The following is a 25,520-nucleotide window of genomic DNA, read 5'->3' on the forward strand; positions in this document are numbered from 1 at the left end:
TGGATCACTGAAGTTTACTGTACTTATTTAAGGCTGGGTTCACACGACCATGTTACATCCGTAAAGGACGGAACGTATTTCGGCCAAAAGTCCCGGACCGAACACAGTGCAGGGAGCCGGGCTCCTAGCATCATAGTTATGTACGATGCTAGGAGTCCCTGCCTCACTGCAGGACACCTGTCCCGTACTGTAACCATGTTTTCAGTACGGGACAGTAGTTCCACGGAGAGGCAGGGACTCCTAGCGTCGTACATAACTATGATGCTAGGAGCCCGGATCCCTGCAGTGTGTTCGGTCCGGGACTTGCGGCCGGAATACGTTCCGTCCTTTACGGACGTAACATGCTCGTGTGAACCTAGCCTAAAATAGAAGAGTATTTGAATTGATTTCTAAAAATAGGTGCAAGCAGTATTGGTGCAAGTAGTGGAGTAAAAAGCTGTGATGTGATTCATTGCAATGCTCTAAGTTCTACGTGTCAAATAAAATCATGTTAAAAAATATGTTGCTATGGAGCTCTAAAAGAAGGAGGCCAGCATGATAATAAAACAATCTTGTTAGTATGTCCAATAATGCACTTCTTGCATAGCAAAAGTGTTTTAATACATTTTAGTACCATTTAAAATTGTCATTTAGTTAATATCATTATGCAGTATCTAAAAAACTCAATGATTCAGGCCTAACAAAATAGTACATGAGTAAGACTGTGCAACCTTTTTGACCCACTTTAAACAGTGTATCGTTCTTCAGTAGTATCAAGTACCACAGTAAATTTCTTCTTCTCTTTTTGTACAGATTTCAGATAAAAGTGATCGTGTTGTAGAATGTCAGCTGCAGACCTACAATGGTAAAATGGTCACTTTCAAGTTTGACCTAGATGGCGATAACCCGGAGGACATTGCAGCAGTTATGGTAAGTAATGAAGTATGTTCTAGGTGAAATTCCAAATGTCTCTAATTTGCAACGGGCTAGTGACAATAATCCTAGACAGGTCTATAAAATATTGAGGAATCTCCTCAGAGTCAGTTGTCGCAAATGATCGGGATAGGCCGTCAGCCTTCACATTCTTAACAGCAGGGCGGAAGTGAAGCAAGAATTGAAACCTGGCGAAGAACAATGACCACCTGGCTTGGCGAGGATTTAGTCATAGTGCTGACTGTAAGCATGTAAGGTTCTTGTGGTCCGTATAAATGACAATAGGGTGAACCGCGCCCTCCAGCAAAAGTCCCCATTCCTCTAATGCCAACTTGACAGCCAGCAACTCCCGATCTCCGATGGAATAGTTGCGCTCTGCCGGGGAAAACAATTTAGAAAAGAAGCCACAGGCTACCACCTTGCCCTTAGCTCCCCATATTAGTGATCCAGCACCAACGGAAGATGCGTCCACTTCCAGAAAGAACTGCTGAGAAGCATCAAGGTGGTGAAGAACAGATGCTGAAGTGAAAGTGCTCTTGAGCTTAGTAAATGCCGATTCTGCCTCTGGAGGCCAAACCCTAACATCCCCCTCCTTCTTGGTGAGGGCAGAGATTGGAGATTGGAGCAGTCAGAGATGAGAAGTTCGGGATAAATTGCCGATAGAAGTTTGCGAATCCCAGAAATCTTTGTATGGATCGAAGACCCTGTGGGCGTGGCCACTCTAAGACAGCTCTCACCTTCTCTCGGCCATGGAACGGGAACACTGGGGAACGGGAACACTGGGAGCAGGAAAACACTAAGGGACCATTTGCAATACAGACATGGGAAAAGTACAAACACGCTCAGGCAAGGAGTGGAAGGGCAGAGCACTTCTTATAGTCCAGGATGAACAGGGGTTAATTAGATAACTTTAACATGTGCGCGCGCTGGCCCTTTAAGGCCGGGACCGAGCAAGCGCGCGCACCTTACCACTCCGAGCAGGGCCGGACGGCCGCGAGTGCTGGCGTCTCCTAGGAGGGAGATGCTGGCCGGATGCCAACGGTCTGTGGTCGCGGCCGTCGCAAGGTAAGGAACGGCGGTGGTCTGCGACCACGGCCGTGACACTAAGTCTACCATAAAGAGAAGACTTCATGAGAGCAAATAAAGTGGGTTCACCACAAGGTGCAAACCAGTAATCAGCCTCAAAAATAGAAAGGCCAGATTAGACTTTGGAAAAAAAACAACATCTAAAGAAGCCAGCCCAGTTCTGGAACAGCATTCTTTGGACAGATGAAACTAAGATTAAACTGTACCAGAATGATGGGAGGAAGAAAGTATGGAGAAGGCTTGGAACGGCTCATGATCCAAAGCACACCACATCCTCTGTTGGTGGAGGTAGTGTGATTGCATGGGCATGCATGGCTGCCAAAGGCACAGGGTCAACGTGTTTATTGATTATGTGACTGAAGACAGAAGCAGCCGGATGAATTCTGAAGTGTTCAGGGATTTACTTTCTGCTCAGATTCAACCAAATGCAGCAAGGTTGATTGGACGTCGCTTCACAGTACAGATGGACAATGACACAAAAAATACTGCGAAAGCAACCCAGGAGTTTTTTAACGCAAAGAAGTGGAATATTCTGCAATGGCCAAGTCAATCACCAGATAGAGCCTCTTTAAGCAAGTGTAATGCATGCTCGGTCACCAGATTATAAGTGCCCTGTCTCCTACATAATCTGATCAGCGCTGTAATGTAGATAACAGTGGTTTTTATTTTGAAAAACTATCATTTTTGAGCAAGTTGTGAGCAATTTTAGATTTATGCTAATTAGTTTCTTAATAGACAACTGGGCATTTTTTTACTTTTTACCAACTGGGCGTTGTGAAGAGAAGTGTATTACCAATCAGTGTCATACACTTCTCATTGTTCCAGCCCAGCTTCTTTCACTGCACAATCACGCTGGAACAATCAGAAGTGTATGAAGCTGATTGGTCACTGATTGGTCAGCGTCATACACTTCTCTTTGCAACACCCAGTTGGTAAAAAGTAAAAACACGCCCAGTTGTCTATTAAGAAACGAATTAGCATAAATCTACAATTGCTCATAACTTGCTCAAAAATACTTGTCTTTCAAAATAAAAACCACTGCTGTTATCTACATTACAGCGCCGATCAGATTATGTAGGCAATAGGGCACTTATAATCTGGTGACAGAGCCTCTTTAAGACAAAATTTAAGGAAGAAAGACCCACAAAAAAGCAACAACTGAAGACCGCTGCAGTAGAGGCCTGGCAAAGCATCACAAAGGAGGAAATCCAGCATTTGGGGAGATCCATGGGTACCAGACTTCAGGAAATCATTGCCTGCAAAGGATTCTCTACGATTAAAAAAAACAACACATTTTATTTATGGCAATGTTAATTTGTCCAATTACTTTTGAGCCCCTGAAATAAGGAGGCTTTGTAGAAAAATGGTTGCAATTCCTAAACGTTTCACAGGATATTTTTGTTCAACCCCTTGAATTAAACCTGAAAGTCTACACTTTAATTGTTTCATTTCAAATCCAATGTGGTGACATGCAGAGCCCAAATCATGAAGATTGTGTCACTGTCCAAATAATTCTGGACCTAAATGAGTTATTAAATATAAGTAAAAACTGGTCTGGCATAGACAGTAAAGTAAGGACACATTTTTTGAACCAGAATAAAATGGTTTTCTAGGCCAGACTTTTTACATAACTCAGCCAAATGATTTTGTCTAAATATGTATGTAGATTCTATGTACAGGAGAAATTGTTAGCTGTCAGGCACCATTTATCTTGGGCAAATAACCGAGTTAAACAGATAAAATTTAATGTATACAATGTTGTTTTTCACAATTTTAGATGTTGGGGCAACCGAGGAAGCACTAAATTGTTGGTAAAGCAATGAGGAGGTGATAAATTGGACCTAAGGCCATGGAAAGTGTGTGTGTGTGTGGAGAGGGGAACAAACACCAGGCCCTTTTGTCCTGGATGGCAAACAAGCAAATTAATGGTGGGCCCATTTGGATCCTTGTTATGAGGCCCTCTGTCTTCTATGTATGCCACTGACTAAAGACACCTGTTGAATATAGTAGATGGCATCCAGTAAGGGTCCCCTAAAAGAGTACAAGAACTAGGCAAATAAAGGGTAATAAACTCCAGGAGGGCTGGCTGCTATATCTGCCTGAGTTTCAAGCATCCAGCAATATAAGAATAGTTTTAAATATTTAAGAATTACTTCTGACAGTTTGTCCATCCATGTAATCCCATGTGAACCTAGCAGAGCTATATATCACCATGTATAAGTAGATGGTTGCATCCTCAGTTTATTAGATGTGATATGGGGCAGCTACCTAAACGTGTACACCTTGCCCAAAGATATTCTTCTAAGCTGTTAATGAAGGGGACCACATATACATTGATGTTAGTATGTTGCAGCTGAAAGTTTCAGGAGCTTGTCTACACAAGCTAAATAAATACTTTCCAAGTACCAGAATATCTTGTTTGTCTCAATTACACTCTTAAGGCTAAATGTCAGTCTTTGCTCTGAAATGTTCTCTGTGACTCATTTGTCACTGCGATAACCTAATGTATCACAGTTCTCAAGGTTTCCAATGTGATATAAGTTCCAAAAACTATAACTATGCAGCTATCTTGACAATAATCTGTCAACACTTGATAAACACTTGTTATGACACTTAAGAAAAGGTTTGAACAGTGGTGCTTATCATGTGCAGCCCTATCTGGTCTGCATTGCAGCAACTGTACCATATGCACAATTTTGGGTTATCTCGACTTTAACAAATGGTTTCGAATTGTCTTATTGTACACATTAACATGACAATGCTGGAAGGGCTACTACAGTATGCAACCTTGCACTACAATGATATTGTAGCCTTGTAGATGAAAAGTCCTATCCCCACTTACTGAAGGAAGAGCAGTTCTAGATCATAAACTGCTGCTCTAAGAAGTCTAAAACTTTGCATACTAGAGGAAGATTATTTATGACCAGTTGTAAGTTTTGGGTTTTTGAGCAGAGATCCACCTTAATTTTTATACTGTATCTAGAGCAAATTTAAAAATATAGGCTTATAGACCTCACTAAGACCTGTTTTTTTTTCAGGTTAACAATGAGTTCATTATGCAATCGGAAAGAGAGAGCTTCACCAATAGAATTAAGGATATCATCCACCGAGTGGAGACTCTGCTGAAAAAAGAGGCTAATGGAGACAGAGAAGAGGACATTGATAGTCTAACTACTGGTCCATGCAATTCTTCTCTACCTAATTTACAGGTATGTAATATGAGAGTCCGTGTACTTATCAATGATACGGTGGCTTTAAGGTCCTCTTACACTGGCCAATTTTGGCCGATGCAACGAGCGCCGATCAACGAGACAGCTCGTTGATCGGTGTACGTTTGCTCCTGTCACAAGCGCTTGTTACCCATACATTATTATCATGCCAGCAGCGCGTCTCCCTGTTTACACAGGGAGATGTGCTGTGACAACGATAATATTTAACTTTTTTTAAACGATACGATCAGAAGATGAATGAGTGTTTGCTCGTTCATCTGCTGATCGCTGCCCTGTTTGCACAGGGCAATTATCGGCAACAAGTGTTCTATGAACACTCGTTTGCCCGATAATTGGCCAGTGTAAAAGGACCTTTAGCAAGTTTTGTTCTTTTACGTCCAGAGATAAGTCACAACAACCATAATGTCCCAAAACAATCAGATGCCTTCAAGTGAAATTTAAAGTGATTCATGAAATGAAATGGTGTAATACTCATGAGCGGTTAGGTATATAACAGCTGAAAGTGAAAAATGTAGTAAAATGGCCAACTTGTCGCCTCTGACTTTATCCACAGGCTGATCTTCAACTTCAAGAGTTATCTCGTTCCTTCTCTTCTTCTTCTCTCAGTGGTAAGTGCTTTAAGTTGTCCTATCCTGACAGATACCCAGATAGAAATGTGATGTTTATTTTTACATTGATGTAGATGTTAGAGGGCTTCTTTGGTTCTCTTTCTGCACATGGTAATATCTCCTATTTATGATGTTCTACTTTTCTTTCTAGATTTAGTATGCACAAGTCCCAGCAAAGGAATGGACTCTCCTGGTCATCTCTACCAGAGCAGTCCTGGGCTAGACAATGATGTGTTTGGTCCAGCTGGTCCTCTTATGGGCGCACCAGACCTTAGAATGAAGTCTCTTCCTCCCGCTATGACAACAGGTAATTCCTTACTTTATATTACAGTGAAGTCGTGGAAATCACTGTCTATTCCTTAAACAACAGTTTACTAAGGTGTCATAGTACATCTTCAATAGAAAAAAAAAGTGTGCCACATGATGCACCATAATACAATGTGTGGATGGGTCCTCAGTATAAAGGTGGTTAATGCATTCTAATACAAATAGATTTAGCACAGAAAGAAAGACTCTGAAGTCAGGAAGATGATAAACAAAGCTCCTTGTGTGATTGCTTAGTTGAAGCTTCTAGGAGTACAGACAGGTATTTCTTACCGTGGCTTTTTTATTTCTTTTTGACTGTCTGTTTTGACAGCATTCACTTGCCAATGAGTGGCAAAAAGTTATACTTCACTTATACTTTATAGGTTGATTCTTCCACTTCAAAATGTTAAATTATAGGATTAATCCCTGATTTGAGCATCCATTGAGGTAAAATTCTTACAGCATCCTAGTAAGGATCCTAAAAGGTATTGCAGGTGTTTGCAAGGCGAGTCATTTAGCATCCATTCACCCTGTAATATTAGACCATATTACCAATATCGGATTGTTAATTGTCAGACAGAACACTGATGAATCTTGTGTCTCTAATACTTTACATATATATTATATTTGTGGTGTGTTGGTTTATTTGGAGTTCCCCCATTCTTAGGGCTAGAAAATAGCTATCAGAGCTGTAAATATTTGTAGAATGCTTCTGATTTTAGAGAGTATTTTAGTCTGTCTGGATCGCCCTGTGGACACTATTGTTCTTCAACCAATTATTTATCTGTTTGACCTGGACATTCTGCCCTCTGGGAATGAAAATCTGAAAGGTCACATGATCAGCTGGAACAATGTGTGATCCTTTCTTTAGAATATAGAACATGTGCAGAACTTGAATAACATATGCCACCAGTATAAAATACATTAAGATGAAGGCATTGAGCTAATGAAAGCACCAGGACTTATTCACAGTTAGCTTTTACTAGTTTGAGATAAATATCTGGTACATTTTTGCACCCATGCACCATCTGCTTCTTCCATGAGATCTTGATAGCAGTGCATAATGAGAACCAAAGGCCTTGAGGATGTATAGATGCCCAATCAAGTCCTTAAAAAAGTAGTCAGGGATTAGAAAAAAAAGTGTGTGCTTTTTTTCCCCAGAAACAAAATCATTCTTTCCATGGGTTTTGTATAGTAGTGTTGCTTAGCCCCATTAAAGTTAACAGGGCCGAGATGCAATTCCAGGCGCTACCCGTGGACAAGCATGGCATTTCTGGGGAAAAAAAGAAGACCCTTATTTTTTTAGTTTCAAAAGACCTTTATTGAATTTATGTCATAAAAGGAGGAGCACAATTTTCTACAAAGTAACCCCAGGCAGGGGGAATGCAATGGTCAAACAAAACGTACTCAAACAGAGAGGACCAGTACAGTAAATAAAACAAACCATTAATGGGTGAGCAAGCAGGGAAATCCACAATTTAAAGTATCTGAAAAGCGAAGAGCAATAAAATACATAAGCACGAGAGGTTTCTCATAAGCGAGTCAAATGTTGTAAGACTCGGGAGTTGCTCTGATCTTTCCAGGGCTACCAAGTAATCGGGAATTGTTCCTACAGCAGAAATCTTTTCACATACCATAATTTTATTAATTCTCTCCTTAACTTAATTGTAAGACATATGCTGGGATTTCCAGCTTGCCGCTATTTGTATCCTATCTGCCATGCATATAAACTGGGAAAGCTTGTATTGTTGACTATTAAAACTGGTCTATCTCCCAGGAGCAAAGCAGCCAGGGATGTAGGGTAAAACTTCCCTATCGTAGTGCTAACAAGGTCACAAACTTTTGACCAGAAAGTAGAAACAATCCGGCACAACCATCTAGCATGTAGGTGTGAGCCCATCTCTTGGCAATCCTGGAAAGAAGATGGGTGTATTTGATAAAAATGGGAAGGAAATAAATACTGTATGGTGAAGAACTTTTATAGAAGTTTTAGCCATGGCAACCACTGAGGGAGGGATAGTCATCCCCAAATTTTGTTCCCAGCAAAGCATAAACTGCAATTTAGGATCAGGGGGAGGGGTATTAAAAAAAGAATATAACAGAAATATAGCCCCAGTTTGAAATTGATAATTATAACAAATGAGTTCAAACTGGGTACAATTATGTACCTCCAGCTTCTGAGGAAACAGGGAGATGAGAGAGTGGAACATTTTAGCAGCACGGAAACTCTCCTTAGGGGGTGGAGTAAACTTGTCCTGGATCTGCTCGCTGCTGATCATTTTAGAAAAGAGGCGAACTTACCAAGGATAGTCAAGTTATGTCCAATCCACCAATGGGCCAGGGGACATAAGTTGAAAAGCAGAGTTTTCAGACCCTTTCTTTTATTTTTTATATAGAAGCCTTTAGAATAATAGTACAGTCTAAGGGCTTATTCAGACAAACGTATAATACGTCCGTGCTACGTGCCTGATTTTCATGCGCGTCGCACGGACCTATGTTAGTCAATGGGGGCGTTCAGACTGTCCGTGATTTTCACGCAGCGTATGTCCGCTGCGTAAAACTCACGACATGTCCTATATTTGCCCGTTTTTCGCGCATCACGCACCCATTGAAGTAAATGGGTGCGTGAAAACCGCGCACGGCACATGGACACACTTCCGTGTGCCGCACGTGATGCGCGCTACAGTAGTCAAAACTATGAATGAAAACAGAAAAGCACCACATGGTTTTCTGTTTACAAACATAAAAACAGAGTGTCATAATGATGGCGGCTGCACGAAAATCACGCAGCCACGCATCATATGCTGCTGACACACGGAGCTTTAATGGAACTACTTTTGCGCGCGCAAAACGCAAACGCTCGTGTGAATCCGGCCTAACAGTAACTTAACAAATCTTAATGCTGGAGCATCAGAATCGAGTCTGTGACAGCATCATCATTTTTTCATGAGTCTGTGACATGTCTCTTTAAGTATTAAAACTCATTTAATTAAACTTCCAATAGTTAATCCCAATTTCATTCTTACAAGATATAAAACATCTAAATCACACCATTCATATTTTATATGGATTTTTTAATCTATATATGATATGTATGATATATATGTTTTTTTCAGTGAATGCAGAAACAGTCAGGCATGGACCGGTTACATGGTTCACTGGAGGCGATCCAATTTAACAATTCCTGTCCATCCATTCATGGATTATGCAAAAAGCAGTTTAGCACGATGCAGAATTTTCATCATGCTGCATCCATATTATACATTTTCAATTCAAGGTTGAAAACCAGTTAGTTGAAACTTGAAAGTCACAACATTTTATTTTAACTCTCAGCAAACAGATTCAGATGATTCCAGATATTAGTGTATTATTGCTTTGCAGTTTTATATAATTGCTGTCTGTTTCCTTTTAGGTTCTCCTTTGTCAGCTAGCAGAACCTGGCCTTCCTCTGATACAACATCCAGTCCAGCTGCACCTTTCTCAACCAGCTATTCCATGCCATCTTCTCACACTTTTCCACCTGCAACTTTTAGCTCCATGCATAGTGGTAACTACTTTTCAACTTTACCCCAACACTTGATGCCTTCATCTTCAGCGGGACATATGAGCTCCCAAAATTCTTTATTTCCCAACATGATCAATACTCCTGTCAATCATGGAAACGCCTTGCAACACATGCTGAATAGTGGTATGGTGCCACAGACTATGACTAATGCTTTAGGATCTAATGTTCCACCTGCCACCCAGTGGTCTGCAACAGCACCTATGTTTTCCTTGGCTAATGTCTTATCCCTGGCTATGAGCATGGCTCAAACCTTGTTACCAGTGGCATCAACTGCTACAACACAACCTCAAGGGATGCCTCCTGGCGGGCCTGCCTTTCCTCAACAAATGTCTGGGCACCTTCACACTCCTCAAATGTATCTTCCAAGTTACTCTCAACCTCAAAGTCCAGTCAAAGATTTCCGTGGTCAGTGTCCTTATGTATACCCTGGATCTCCTCATACCAGTGGGATGTATCTTCAAAATATGCCAGGTCAAACTTTTTCTAATGTGGGTGGCAATTTTTCACAGCCTTTTGCGCCAACAGATTGTGTGCCACACAGTGGAATGTTTCCTCAGCAAGTGCCATCTACAAGCATGTCAGGATACCTTCAGCAAGCTACTCAGATGCTAGAAGTACCACCTTCTCCTGGGATTGTCAGGGACTTGCCTGAGCTCCAACCAGGGTTAGGGGGCTTCATCGAGGTGTCTGCATCCCCTACTGGAAATCAGGTCTCAGAAGCTACTGGATGTGTGGTGGGACAGACCATGAACAAACCTGTAAGCATTAGCTTTTAATGTGTGAGGTGATGTAAATTGTCTTGTTGGGATTTGGTGATTCAGCCGATTAATAAAAGGGTAAAGTTCCTGCAAGATTCTCCAAATAAATCAGGGATAACTGATAATCCTGTGTTTCCCTAAGTGCCATGTTGTGAGCATGACCAAATTATTAATATAAATAAATGCACTTTAAATGAATGTTCTACACTAGTTCATAGACCTTTCAGGTCTAATGAAAAGATGGTTACATATGATTATATAGGGATCATGGAGTATATTTACAGTATATTGCAGAACGAGGTTTCCTGTCAATTGGGCCAATATCTAATATGGTAGGGACTGATACTGTGACTCACATTAGTGGGTTATGGATTTTTTTGAATATTTATCCTAATTGTCAGTAACATGTGTTATCTGATAAACTTCACCAGTGTTGGTCTGACATTACTATATCAGGCATTTAGAAAACATGGACACCTTAGACATATCAGTGACATTGATTTAATTTGGAACTAGCAGGGAATAAACCCTTATCTATATAAATTATATTTAAGATTTTATGTGTAATACTTCTGTTTTAGTCTCATACATTTAAGTGTTCGTGATTAAACGTAGGTGCCAAGCCCTGGCACTGATAACTTTGTGTGTAAACCATATGAAAAAATCTTTAAGAAAACATTAGTTGTGTGAAAGTGGGATTGACTGTTGCTCATTTACTAGTGAGGTACATCTTAAAACTACCTATCCAGTCTACTAGACTTCAATCCCAAACAATATATTGCTTTTAACGCTGTTACTTTTTTCCTTAATCATGATTCCTTATGTCTATACAGAGTGGCAGTAAGGGATAGATTCACAGGGTATTCTTAAAGGTTTTTGTTTTTTTAGGAAAAGTTACTGCTGCTTAATTTAATTGCTGTTTTAAAGTATATAAGTAGTTTTGTATGCGAATGACTTGCCGACTTTTATACAATAATGATATAGTATTACGTATGCATCAACATGCTTGACATATAGCTATTTCTAATGATGAATTTTATTGGGGATGTTGGGTGGAATACAGTTAATCCTACATAGTGTGTCAGGACAGAAGGTGAAGGTCTATGAAGCTCTCCAGTCCATAGACCCTAAACAGACAAGGTATTTTATATGGGGGTTTAACTGACAGCAGCTGGTAAGCTTCGCCCAATAATTTTTTGTGCATTTACATTAAATAAAATAATCTTTTTTTTTAAAATAATATTTGACACCATTTATATCCATACAAAATATAAACTTAAATGTTTCACTTAGAGGGTCTTCGAGAATGCAAGGTCCTTCATTCCAGGGTTCTGTCTTGTTATGTTTTTAACCTTTATTGTTTATTTGTGGGGGGATATTATGATACATGCAAAATTTCTTTGATGAATGTCAGAATACATTGGGGTGCAGTTAGCTGTAAACTCCACCAAACCCTGATTGAAAAGGATACAGTCCTTGATAAACAGAGGATTCCTTCAGCTCTGCCCACCCTAGTCAGAGGCAAAATCTGTGAACACAGCCATTTCCTGAGTGCTGCGATCCCTTTATTAAAGGGGTTGTCCCGGCAGGGGGTGGTTTTTCATACTGATGACCTATCCACAGGATAGGTCATCAGTATATGATCGATAGGGCTCCCCACACCGATCAGCTGTTCCGGCTGCCTCTGGGCATCGGATGTTTAGTGGCTGTGCGGAGTTACTGCAGCTCTGCTCCTATTCACTTGAATAGGAGCAGAGCTGCAGTACTGCAGCACAGCCGCTATACTAGGACCAGAGTCATCTATTTCCTGCACTGACCACTGCATAGCTTCTGGCGTCCGGAGGGAGCCGGAACAGCTGATCGATGCGGGGTCTGGCTGTCAGACCCCCATCAATCATATGCTGATGACCTATCCTGTGAATAGGTCATCAGTATAAAAAAAAACGCCCCCTACCTGGACAACCCCTTTTTCCCACGAGGGACATTTATGACATATCCACAGGATATGTCATAAATGTCAGATAGATGCGGGACCTACCTCTGGGACCCGCACCTATCTCTAGAACGGGGCTCCCTAAACCCCGTTCTAGCTTTGTCTGCTATCGCTGACTCCCGGGCCACTTCCTGACTTTATGGTCGGGTGTTACGAAAACAGCGTAGCTCGCTGAGCTACGCTGTTTCCGTAACTCCCATAGTAGTGGATAGCAGATGCGGAAGCAGCGTAGCATGTGAGCTACGCTATTTCCGTTACTACCATTCAGTTTTATGGGGCTTACTAAAACAGCCTAGCTCAGCGAGCTACGCTGTTTTCACTTTCATGGTCGGAAATCAGACAACACATACAGAGGTAGAACAGGGTTTAGGGGCCCCGTTCTAGAGATAGGTGAGGATCCCAGAGGTGTGGCCCGCATCTATCTGACACTTATGACATATCCTGTGGATATGACGTAAATGTCCCTCGTGGGAAAACCCCTTTAACTGCATCATTGGGTCCAAGCTCTTTGGACCCCTTCTATATATTATTCTGTTCTGTCTAAGGCCCCATGCACACGGCGGTAATTTACATCTGCAGTTACGAGCTGTAATTGCGGATCAAAGTACAAACCCATTAATTTCTATTGCTCACGGACACCTTCCCGTATATTTATGGGAAGGTGTCCGGGCCATAGAAAAGACCGTCAAAAAATAGGACATGTCCTATTTTTTAATTTTACGGACCATGCTCCCATACTTTATAAGGTGCACAGCCCGCAAATGCGGGTGACTGTCCGCGGCCGGCCGTGCCTGTAATCACGGACCGTGATTACGGGCATGGCCGCGTGCAGGGGGCCTAAATAATGTGTTAGAATATATGGAAAGTAGAGAACCCTATTTAATGATACAAAGTAACTGTTTGTATGACATAATTTTTTATTTAGATGTGGTGGCTTTTTAAAGATCCATCAGGGGCTTTTGTAGGATTTATCAATTGATGTTAAAAGATCAACTAAATCTTAATTTCTTCATCCTAATAATTCTAAAAAACCTTGATCAAGGTAGCAATACATGATACTAAGGTCTCTGCATGAGGATTAAACCAAGTGCCTCTATGATGTGAACCTACTTTTTTCTATTACAAAACTTGAAAGCTATGATGTTCTACATAATTTACCTATTTTTTTTTATAAAGTCTACTCTTCTTGTAGTTTTCCATATAAAAATACATAATAAAGAGGGAGCCATTTAGATTTTTATTTGACATTTTTAAGTTTGAAAAGATTACAGTGAGTATATTTTAATAAAATAAAAAAAGTTTTTAGATTTAATAGCAAACCAACACTGCCTGTTAGGCTCTGTTTACATGTGTTCACTTGTGTTCTTAGACCTTTCTGTTATCCTTCTCCGTCATAGGAGCTGAACAACCAAAATGTCCGTAGTAATGGATCCATCACATGACGGAAACCATCGTCGCCCAACTCACTTTATCGACTATAATAAGGTCCGTTGGGTTTCCATCATGGTGTCCATTACTTTACTGGACAAAAAAGCGCAGCATAAGGCGCTATTTTGTGCAGTATTTTTTACAGGATCTGTGATTGAGGCTCCTATCAGAGGCTCCTATCAGAGCCCCCAACGCAGATGTGAACACAGCCTTGGAAACATATCTTACTCTATATAAAATTGACATAAAAAGATATATAAATATGTATAAAAATAATTTAAGTAGAAACTATATGGTACATAATCTAATTTTTAACATTAGTAGTCATTTTTTTTAGCTATAATCTTTGAATTGCAAAAAAAAAGTAGATGTAATTTTTGGTACTTTTATATTGTAAACTTTAATCCATGCCTTTTGAGAAGGAAAAAGTAAATCATATTTTGATTATTAGGTGACTGTATTTTCTTTTTGCCTGTTTTTGTAGTTCACATTTAATACATACTAAACAGGATTAAGATTCCAGTTAAATTATTAGTTATTTTGCTTCCCGTTTTTTTCCCTTTTATGGTACACAATTTGTCTCTATTTGTAGATTTTATAAAAAATATTTGGAAGTTGAATAAAATACTGCTGCTGCGATACATTTAGCATTGTCATATTTAAAGGATATGTACACCTTTAAAAATAAAAACGTCTATCAGTGGGTTTGATACAACTTTCTAAATACCGTATTTTTCGGACTATAAGACGCACCTGACCATAAGACGCACCCAGGTTTTAGACAACAGAGAATAGGAAAAAAATTATTTGTTAAAAAATTATTTATTCTGTTTCACCACATTCTGAGAGCCAATTTTGTATTTTTTTTTTCATCGAGCTGTAGTTTTATTGGAACCATTTTTTGGTACATACGATTTTTTTTGATGACTTTTTTTATTTCATATTTTAAGCACTAAGGTGACCCAAAAAATATTTTGATGTTTTACATTTTTAAACTCACCGTGCGAATTAAATAATGGTATATTGTAATAGATTGGACTTTTACGATCACAGCGATACCAAATTATTTTATTTTTTACATTGTGCTTGGGGAAAAATGGGAAAAGGGTTTTTTTTTTTTACTTTTAATATTTTTTTTACACTCCTGAAAATGTATCTAACATTTTATTTTTTACACATTTTATTAGTTCCCCTAGGGGACTTGAACCAGCGGCCACTTGGCTACATGTAGAGTTACTGAATCAGCGTAACAACGCTGGTTCCCTAACTCCCATAGTAGTGAATGGCAGTTACGGAAGCAGCATAGCGTGCGAGCTACGCTGTTTCCGTAACTACTGTTCAGTTCTATGGAAGTTACGGAAACACCCTGTGGATATGTCATAAATGTCCTTCATAGAAAAACCCCCGCGGCATTTAACTAGTTAAAGGGGTTTGCCATAAAACACATGTATCCCCTATCCACGGGATAAGGGCTACATGTGAGATCACTGGGGGTCTGGGACCCCCAGCGATAAGGAGAACAGGGGACCGAAAGTCACCCAAAGCAATACATGAGAAGCCTGGACTTCCGGGTTCTGTGTCCGGCTTATCTGTTCCGCAGCTCCATAGAGATCAATGGAGAGCCGCTCGTGCATGCGCAGAAGAATCCCATTGATATCTATGAAGCTGCCGGACACAGAACGCGGAAGTCACATCTTCTCATGCAGTGCTCTTGGTAACTTTCGGTCCCTGTTCTTATCGATCACACATGTATCCCCCATCCTGTGGATAGGGGATACATGTGTTTTATGGCACAACCCCTTTAAAGTGCCAGGAGCAGCGTAATTGCTGTTCCTGGCCGTTAGTGCAGCGTGTCAGAAGCGGACACCTGCAGTGTATGGAGCGGGCTCAGTGCGTGAGCCCCCTCCATACATCATCCCCCTCCAGCTCCATGATGTGCCAGCACGTCATGGGTCGGGAAGGGGTTAAGTAATGAAGCGGTCATGGCGCCCGGCGATGCCGGGTCCCTTGACTGCGGACTATAAGTTGCAGGGACTTTTTAGCAAGATTTATTCTTGCTTAAAACTGCGTCTTATAGTCCGAAAAATGCGGTACTTTTTAAAAAAAAAAATAAATTCTACTTTTTGAGATACAGCTGCTATGTATCCTGTTAACAGAGCAGCCTTGTCTTGTGCGGAAACCTGAATCCGTCAGGTCAGTGCCGCTGACCTGACAGATACAGGCTTCAGCGCTAAATACAGCTGGTCTGTATACAGGATACAAAGCAGCTGTATCTCAAAAAGTAAAAAATATTTTTTAATAAAAAGTATTTAGAAAGTTGCACCAAACACACTGATAGACATTATTAGTAAAAAAAAAAAAAACAACTAAAAACACAAAAAACGAATTCAAAGGTGAACATATCCTTTAAGAATTCTAGAATGTATTAACATTGGGGGATTTAAGGGAAACCATTGCCTTGATTAAACTCTGAACTCTGGCTTGTTGCCCGGCCTCTTAATCATCTCTTAGTACAAATCCTTGCTGCAGTGTACATAATAGTGCTTCTTGTATGAGGCATATGTAAATTCCCTAATTCATAGGTTATACTAGGTCAATAAAAGGGACTTGGTTGTTTCACACGTTCTATAATATCTATTGCGTAATCATATTGGAATTAATACAATTGTCGTACATTGGCTATTTCTAAGAGTACCTGTCACGTCTCCTGACAACTGTGTTTTAGGAAATAATAGTATTACCCATGAAATAAGAATTCTGGAACATATTTTATTAGAACTCTCGTTCACCTCTTTGCCTCCTAGAAATGTAGGAATAAATTGACAACTGTGTGTTACTGCACAGTTATTATGACCTACAGCTAGTATCCAGAGTAACCGCATTATGCAGCATGGACAGCAGCTAGACAAACGTGGAGTGACTGAATAAGGTGCTGGTAGGTTGTCTCAGGTATCTGGAGCCATGCTGACTGTAGTGCATCCCATATTTGCTGGAGGGTTCGTGGGGGAGGATCCATAGACCGAACAAGACGATCGAGGTGGTCCCACAGATGCTCAATTGGTTTCACGTCTGGCGAATTAGGGGGCCAGGGAAGTACTTGGAAGTCTTGGTCGTGCTCTTCCAACCACTGTCGGACATTTCTAGCCGTGTGACATGTCGCATTGTCTTGCTGGAAGATTCCATCTGTCCCAGGGGAGACAAACAGCATGTATGGTGGACGTGATCTGCAACGACGGATTCATACCCAAAGAGTGTCTTGCTCATGGATGAGTGGGCCCAGGGAACGCCTTGAAAAAATTCCACAGACCATAACGCTGCCGCCACCAGCTTGTGTTCTTCCAACAATGGTTGGTGGGTGTTTGTTCTCTGATGTTTCACGCATTACGTGCCAACGTCCACCCGTTCGATGAAGCAGAAAACATGACTCATTGGAGAAGACAACCCTTTACCAATCATAGGTAGTCTAATTCCGATACTACTGTGCAAATGGAAGCCTTTTTTCAGATGCACCTTTGTTGGCATAAGAGCAGTGATCATCCATCTGCTTCGGAGCCCCATACGCAGTAGAGTTCGACGAACTGTTGTTTTAGACACACGTCAGGTAGTCCCCTGGTTGATTTTCTCGGTGAGCTGCTCTACTGTAGTGTGTCGTTCGGCCCTCGTGCAACTTTGTTGCTGACGTTCACCTCTCACATCAATGGCACGTGGTGCTCTGCAGTTTCCACGTTGGTTATTCCATTGGTGCCATTTGTCCACTCACAATACACTATCACCACAGCAGCACGCAAACAGTTAACAAACTGTGCTGTTTTAGAAATACTGCCACCCCTGGCCTGTAAACAAATAATCATCCCTTTTTGCAACTCTGATAAATCGCCCCTTTTACCCATGGCAACAAAGAGTGATATGTGTTCTGACAGGCTATCACACACCTAATATACCCACCAAGCCAGCCCATAATGTGACTCGACTGTGTAATTCGGGTATGTCCCTACACATTTTGACACAGTCAAACAGTGCTGACAGTTAAGTCCCTGGGAATGGTGACACCCAATTATTTATACATTTCTAGGAGGCATAACAGACAAATGTCACACAAGAGTTCTAAGAAAATATGTTCCAGAATTGTTACTTCAAGGGTAATACAGGTATTTACACGTCAGAAGAGGTGACAGATCCTTTTAAAGCTAGCCATAAATGTAGGGATTGAGCATTCTAATGCTTTTTTATTTTTTACGATCAGGACACATGTGGAAATGGATATTTTGCACAATACAACCATTCGTATTGTTGGAGACATTATAGCTTTGCATTGCCACACATACACCGCTGAAAATTGTGAACAATAATTGTAATTGACTTATCGACCATTGGTCGGAGTTAGTTGCTTTTAGTATCATAGACACAACAATTATTGTTGACACTCATAAAATTTGTTGTATTCTTATTTAACTATAATCTTTACGCCAGATTTTCTGTTTCATTAAATGCAAATATATTAAATGTATCCAATAATATTATATAGGTTTACTAAAGTGAACCTAAAAAGAGATTACATTGTTTGTTTGTATGTTAAGGCACACAAATACGATGTTATGATGCAGCTATTCTTTGCCCTTTGGCTGTAAATCACTACATTCATTGGTAATACTAATCTGAAATTCAGAGAAAACCATCAGAGATTTTTGCGACTGAAAATCAGTTCCAATTATCCGAATATGGTTGTTTCTGCATCAGGTATATGGATTTCTGCAAGTTCCTTTCAGATAAATAGAACTGATTTTCAGTTGCAGAAATTTGCCGCTTGTGAATCTACCCTTAGGTTGGGTTCCCACGTAGCATAAATGCTGTGGAATTTCTGCAATGGAATTCTGTGTGGAAATTCCACAGCATTTACAGTTACAGAAAAGTGAGTGAGATTTAGAAAATCTCATGCCCACGCTGCGGAAAAAAAAGGCAGAAAGGTTGAGTGGAAAGTGTTAATTGGTGCGATATTCAATTCCGCAGCATGTCAATTTATACTGCGTTTTTCTGTGTGGAGATGCTGCGTGTTTGGCCAATAGACGTCAATAGGGAGCATAGATTGTGCAACCTGTTGTGTTTTTTCAGCGGAAACCTAGTAAAAACTGCTGGAAGTCTGCAGGTGCACATATACTTTGCTATAATCAATGTTTAACACTAAATCTGTAGAGAAAACCACTGCGGAAAAACCGCAGTGTTTCTGCAGCAGTATGCTCAGCAATAACTCACTATTTGCTGCGGATTTCTGTGACAGATTTATCTGTGTTTTTTATTCCGCTGCACATTTTCCATTGCAGAAAATCTGCAGCGTATCCTGTGTGTGGGATCATATCCTTATGGTGCAGGGTGTTGAATAAAGAATCTTTCACTATACAGAATGTGGATTAGAGAACCCAAATATCCAAATATTGTTTGATTAGTCCACCAACATGTATATTAATCAATTGAAACCTAAGGTAATAGCGCCTCTGCTTAATGGCTATATATACCTACTAGCTTTTATACCCGGCGTTGCTCGGGAGGTTGACTTACGGTATAGATGGCGTCCGTCATAGCGCCATGCGCATGCATCAGACACCGGCGCCATGTTGCATGACGCGGGACTCTGCGCACGCCCAGTGCAGCACGAGAACACCCCCGCCTATGCACAACGTGCACGCGCCAGGGCCGCCCCACATCGCGGCCCTCCACGCATGCCAAATGGGATGGCCGGGGGCAGGATCAAGCACCACACCTCCTGTACCCAGTGCGCATGCGCCGGAGCTGACACCAGGAGAAACACATCGTGGCTCCCTGCGCATGCGCATTACAACGGGCGCCGGACGTCTCAAGTCCAATAACAGAGGAACGATGCAGCTCCAGGGAAAGTGAATGTGTGTAGTGGTGTATGCGATAACCGCAATGTGTGCCCCGCTTATAATAATAATAAATGGTACATAATAAGTGTGTTTTATTACATGTTGGAGATGATAGAAAGAATCAATAACCATCAATATTATGTAGGAATAAAGACAACTTCCCCCTTGGCACATCCTGTTAGTATGATCCATTTTAAACCAATGAAAAATCGTGCTTCAAACAAAACTTTCGAAAATATATATCAGATGAAATAGTTGTTTTTTTTTTTTTTTTTAAAAAAACGAAACTTTGTAATAAAAATAATTTTTACTTTTGAGCTACAACTGCTTTGTAGTCTGTATATAGAGCAGCTGTATTGTGTACTTAAACCTGTATCCGTCAGGCTAGCGGCACTGACGGGTTCAGTGACAGTGGATCCTGAGCGTCTCTAACATGCAGGATCGAGCTGTTACCGATCACATCTAAGTTCATAACTATGTGATCGATATTTTTAAGCACAAGATAGCGTGTGTAAATCAGAAGTCTACAAATGGGAAACTCTGTTAATAAGACATATTTTGACAAGTACACATATGCCTCTTGTGTTTTAAAAAAACAGGCACAGGAACTAAAATACAAGTTGCCTCATTTGTCACAACTTTCTCAGAGGAAACCCATATCAACATGGAATTGGGTTCTACAAAAAGGGCTATTTTTCAGATATACTTTTGATATTTGATATTTTAATATTCATTTGGATTTAAATAGTTAAATTAAGAGACATACGATATACAGGGGAATTTTCATTTAAAATTGGAGAAGCCATGGGTGCGTGGAACCATATATTATTTTAGACTAAACTCTTTTACTTCACTGGAAATTAGGCTGTGTTTACACTGTTGTCTTGGCTGCTGCTTTTACATGATCTTGGACGATTATGACAAATATATATTTTTTCCCCTGACTTATAATAGGTCCGGGAGGGTTTTTTTCCCTTTTTTTTTAAGGATATGCTACTCTATTCTGACCATAAATAGGCATCGGAAATCTGACAGAAAAGAACTAGAGTGAACTGAGCCTGTCACTTTATAGAACTGAGAGGTTGAATGTTGAAAATGGCCTACTCATGCTTGTAAAGTACATCCACATTTATTAAAAATATACTTGTCAGGCTAAAGATGCTTTGATAACAGTCATTGTGACATATTTGTTGAAATATTTGAGTCTTGTGGATAGTAGGTAGCAGACTCCGGACCTATTATAATAATTTTGCTATACCGGGGTATCAGTACATTGGCAGCTTGTCATATTAGATTCTTAAAGAAGCTCTGTCACCAGATTTTGCACCCCTATCTGCTATTGCAGCAGATCGGCGCTGCAATGTAGATTACAGTAACGTTTTTATTTTTAAAAAACAAGCATTTTGGACTTTTACTTTAAACACGCCCAGTTGGACTTTAGTAAGCCTCATTTGCATAAATACAAAAATGGTCATAACTTGGCCAAAAATGCTCGTTTTTTAAAAATAAAAACGTTACTCTTATCTACATTGCAGCGCCGATCTGCTGCAATAGCAGATAGGGGTTGCAAAATCTGGTGACAGAGCCTCTTTAAGACATCTCAAATGACTGCACAAGGGTGTATATACCATAGAGCCAGCTCCTGTTGTTTCTATGGACCTTTAGAGAGAGGGTCCTGGCTCGGTTGGCCCCATTTTCTCCATGGGTTGTGTGGACTGATGCAGGGCTCCTCATTGTCCTCCTCTCCTATAGAACCAGCCAAACCTCACATCATGTTCCTCTACTACAAGGGATTTGGGGCAAGGGGAGGGTAAACTCTAGAAATAGCCCATCTTTTCTGGAATTCGGGATATGATAGCATGAACCTGCACTATGAAAGTGGCTACATTTTTGGTTTCCTCTCTCCTGTAAAATATCAGTGTTAATGCACCTTGGTGATTTTTGCATATTAGACCTGTAGCTTTAGGCTATGTTCACACTAGCGCCATGCTTTGATTTTTATTGGATCAAAATAGAAAACATATGGCATCCTAACAGAAAGCAACTTTCTTAGGATGCTTTGCTGCATTAATTTCAATGGTAAGAATAATAGAATAACAGGCAATTCTGGCAGCCAAAAAAGAAAGATAACTGAAGAAATGGAGGCTAACTAATGCCAAATGATGGAAAACAGAAAAATCCTCTACATTTTATTTCTGTGAAAACAATGAAAGAAAAGAATGTAGAGAAAAGCGCTACAGGGAACATAGCCTTACACACTTTTGTCTGCATTCCTTATATCATGTTGTCCAAAAAGTTTGTTCCATGTTAAGTTAGTTGTCACATTATATTAAAAATATAGGACAGAAGCCAGAAAAATCGATGTTTATATTATTCTGCTGATTTTGCCTAGAATATATGATCAGGTTAGATCTCGAAAGTAAGCTGTTGCAGGTTGAGGTTTTAGATTGTAAGCTCTCAAGGGCAGGGATAGCCCATCAATGTTGTGTCTGGTTTTGAATATCCATTGTTAATAAAATGATAAGTGGGCACTAGAGAAATCTGGTACTAGTAGTGGTGGGTACAAGGAGGATTGGTAACTGGCAGCTGCTTACCTCTTACAAAGCCAATGACCAATATGTACTCAGGGGCACCCAGATAGGACAGATGGGCTTATGTGGCAGTTTGATATATACTGCTTTTATATTGTATGCATCCCTATAACAGTAATACAGATGGGAGCCCACTCATCATATATGTGACATGGGAGTTTGCTGTCTTATTAGCATTTACATTGAACTTAATGATATTTACCAGTAATATTAAGTAATCTCTCATCTTACAGTTGTTTTTACTTTTTGGACAAATCATTTTATGAATAAAATCTAGAACAAAGTTGTTTGTGATGTTTGTTTTGCATTTAGGAGGGCATTGGAGGGCATTTTTCTGGTCTCAACCACCCATAATCTTTGCAATTATTTATCTATCATACATTACATGGTCAAAAGTAAGTGGGCATCGTTTCAAAATTTGCACTTGTGAGCCGACATATTCCACAGATATTGTGACCATTCCCTGTCCCCAATGGGGCTTACAGTCTAATTTCCATATGTCAAACACCGCACTAGGGCAAATTTCATAGGAAGCCAATTAACCTATCTGTATGGTTTTGGTGTAGAAGGAAACCAAAATACCCACGCAAAACCCACAAAAATCCACGCAAACTCCATGCAGATGTTGCCCTAGGTCAGATTTAAACCCAGGACCCCAGTGCTGCAAGGCAACAGTGCTAACCACTGAGCCACCATGCTGCCTATATGCAATTTCCATAGACAAATGTTAACAGTGGAATGGATCATACTGAGGAGCTCAGTGACCTTAGGTTGCCACTGCTCTAGGTCATTTAGACAACTTACCACCCGACAAAACCTGCATTAGTAGTTCAGCTGTGAAGTTCCAAACTACCTAAATAAATAAAACCTGAAACTGGAGTTGTGTAAAAACACTGCCGCTGTGTCCCTTTGTTCCATTTATGGGAAACGCAACATGTGTGTTTCCTACTTTGTTAAAAATTGATAATTGAATGTTCAGAGTAACATACAGGTTTGACTGTCCTGAACATATTCCTGACCGCAGTCATTGAACACCATTGAGATTCCTTAGACGTTGTCTATTGCCCAACCTCACTAATGCTTTATGGCCAAATGGAGATAATTTCCCTTATCTATGTCCTAGTGGAAAAACCATCCCAGAAGAATTAAAGACTGTTTGCAAAAGGAAGGGGGACTACCTCTATAATAAAGGGGTATTCCTATCTCATACGTTTATGGCAAATTTCCACAATTTGCCAAAAATATTTCCTGTGCACATGCATGGTTACCTCTTAATTCATTCTTTGCCTAGATGCAATGACTGCTGGCTGCATCAGCAGGCGGCACAAGGGTCGGAGGACTCCAAATCTCCACATAGGTATGGGTCCCAGATTGGATTTGATGTTCTGGATTTGATGTCCACCTACTTTTGGCCCACATTAGTGTATTTTGGCTAATTTTAGTAAAATCATTTGCACATAAGAAAACTATTTTCCATAAATATATATGTACTTATTGAGTCTTAATTATTGATTATTATGTTGGAACGTAAATAACATTATATACATGTTTAGATGTTTAATGTATCCTACTTATATGATGTGGCATTAAAGGATATTGACATTATTGACGATTGAAGATGAATGACACAAAACAACTGATTCTAATGATACTAAAATTTCTGTGAATATACATTTTTGCCCAAAAATTACACATTAAATTTTACTTACTTGAGGTCCCAAGAAGCCACAACGTCGGGGTTTCAGGATGTCATGAACAGGAGGCAAGGAGAAGCACTGAAACAGAAACCGAATTGTCAAGTTTTTTTTTTTTTTTAAAGATTCACTTTACATATATTTTTTTAATTCTATAGTAACAATTTTCAAAGGATGACAGAGAAACAGAAAGGTATAACATCGGTCCTAGATAACGAGCAGAGATTTTTAACAAGATATCAGCATGATGGTAGCATTCAGAAGAACATCCAAACAACACTACCAGGGCAATTTTTCAAACGGACGTTTTCCGTCGCTCACTGCACTTTTTCAGTGGGCCGATCTTAGTTGTTGGAGGGAGCCATCCACGACCCGACAAATTTACTATAATTGACACCACTGGTGTAAATTGTGTGGCGGAAATCAGCGCCAGAACGCTTGTGTAGATTTTACTTTCTGGTGCACAAATGACCAGAGATGCGCCTATTTTATTAAGAGATGTGTGTCTCTTTATTAATTAGGTGCTTCTAACTCCAGCACTGTTTAAATTAAAACAGGCATATGAAACGCCTATCTTAAAAAATTCCCCCATAAGCAACCGGATATATTAAACATTTAAGAGGGGAGAGGCCCAATGTATGGGATCAACCCATGGCGTGTCCCTACATAATATAGGGGAATTATATTAAGAGTTCTGGAGTAAAATGTTCCTAATTTATTAAAGAGGCTCTGTCACCAGATTATAAATGCCCTATCTCTTATATAATCTGATCGGCACTGTAATGTAGAGAACAACAGTGGTTTTTATTTTGAAAAACAATAATTTTTGAGCAAGTTATGAGCAATTTAGATTTATGCTAATTAGTTTCTTAATGACGAACTGGGTGTGTTTTTGCTTTTTACCAATTGTACAGAGGAGTGTATGACGCTGACCAATCAGTGACCAATCAGCGTCATACACTTCTCATTGTTCCAGCCCAGCTTCTTTTACTGCACAATCACACTGTAACAATGGGCTGGAACAATGAGAAGTGTATGATGCTGATTCGTCAGATTATGTAGGAGATAGGGGATTTATAATCTGGTGAAAGAGCCTCTTTAAGATGTGCATGGTATGGGCTATGATTTATGCCAATTTTTAGCGCTCATTTTAGTGAATTAGTCAAGATGTGGAAGGCCACACCGCTTCTGACAAGCCCTATGCTGTGTGTAGCAAAAATGCCTCAAAAGTTGTTTTTGCCCAAATTGCAACTTTTGAGGCATTTGCAACTTTTTTGGGCTAGAAAACTTACCTAGAACAAATAATAAATTCCCTGTCCAATCAATGCTGACAGTGTTAAACTGCGCATGGACAAATCCTATTGAGAAGGGGAAGGTTAACGCCCAGGAGGAATAACAGCGGACAATAACACCCAGAGTTGTAGAAAATTATGCTCCAGAATTGTTATTTCATGGGGAATACAAGTGTTA

General features: G+C 40.1%; 2 protein-coding genes across 8 annotated transcripts in view; one reads left to right on the top strand and one right to left on the bottom strand.

Moving 5' to 3' along the window:
* The window catches only part of EZH1 (enhancer of zeste 1 polycomb repressive complex 2 subunit), a 519,099-nt gene that overhangs the window by 481,298 nt on the left and 12,281 nt on the right, over positions 1-25,520 (bottom strand). For all 7 annotated transcript variants that reach the window (XM_075847032.1, XM_075847030.1, XM_075847027.1 and 4 more), the window contains exon 2: positions 24,066-24,131. The gene's annotated coding sequence lies outside the window, so the exon portion shown is untranslated. The remainder of the gene's footprint in view (positions 1-24,065; positions 24,132-25,520) is intronic.
* The window catches only part of WNK4 (WNK lysine deficient protein kinase 4), a 158,821-nt gene that overhangs the window by 114,799 nt on the left and 18,502 nt on the right, over positions 1-25,520 (top strand). Inside the window, exons 11-15 of the mRNA XM_075847024.1 lie at positions 793-909; positions 5,037-5,207; positions 5,782-5,836; positions 5,988-6,143; positions 9,555-10,465. Coding sequence (XP_075703139.1) covers positions 793-909; positions 5,037-5,207; positions 5,782-5,836; positions 5,988-6,143; positions 9,555-10,465 — 1,410 coding nt within the window. The remainder of the gene's footprint in view (positions 1-792; positions 910-5,036; positions 5,208-5,781; positions 5,837-5,987; positions 6,144-9,554; positions 10,466-25,520) is intronic.

Source organism: Rhinoderma darwinii, chromosome 13 (genome assembly GCF_050947455.1).
Source record: "Rhinoderma darwinii isolate aRhiDar2 chromosome 13, aRhiDar2.hap1, whole genome shotgun sequence".
NCBI classification, from domain to species: Eukaryota; Metazoa; Chordata; class Amphibia; order Anura; family Rhinodermatidae; genus Rhinoderma; species Rhinoderma darwinii.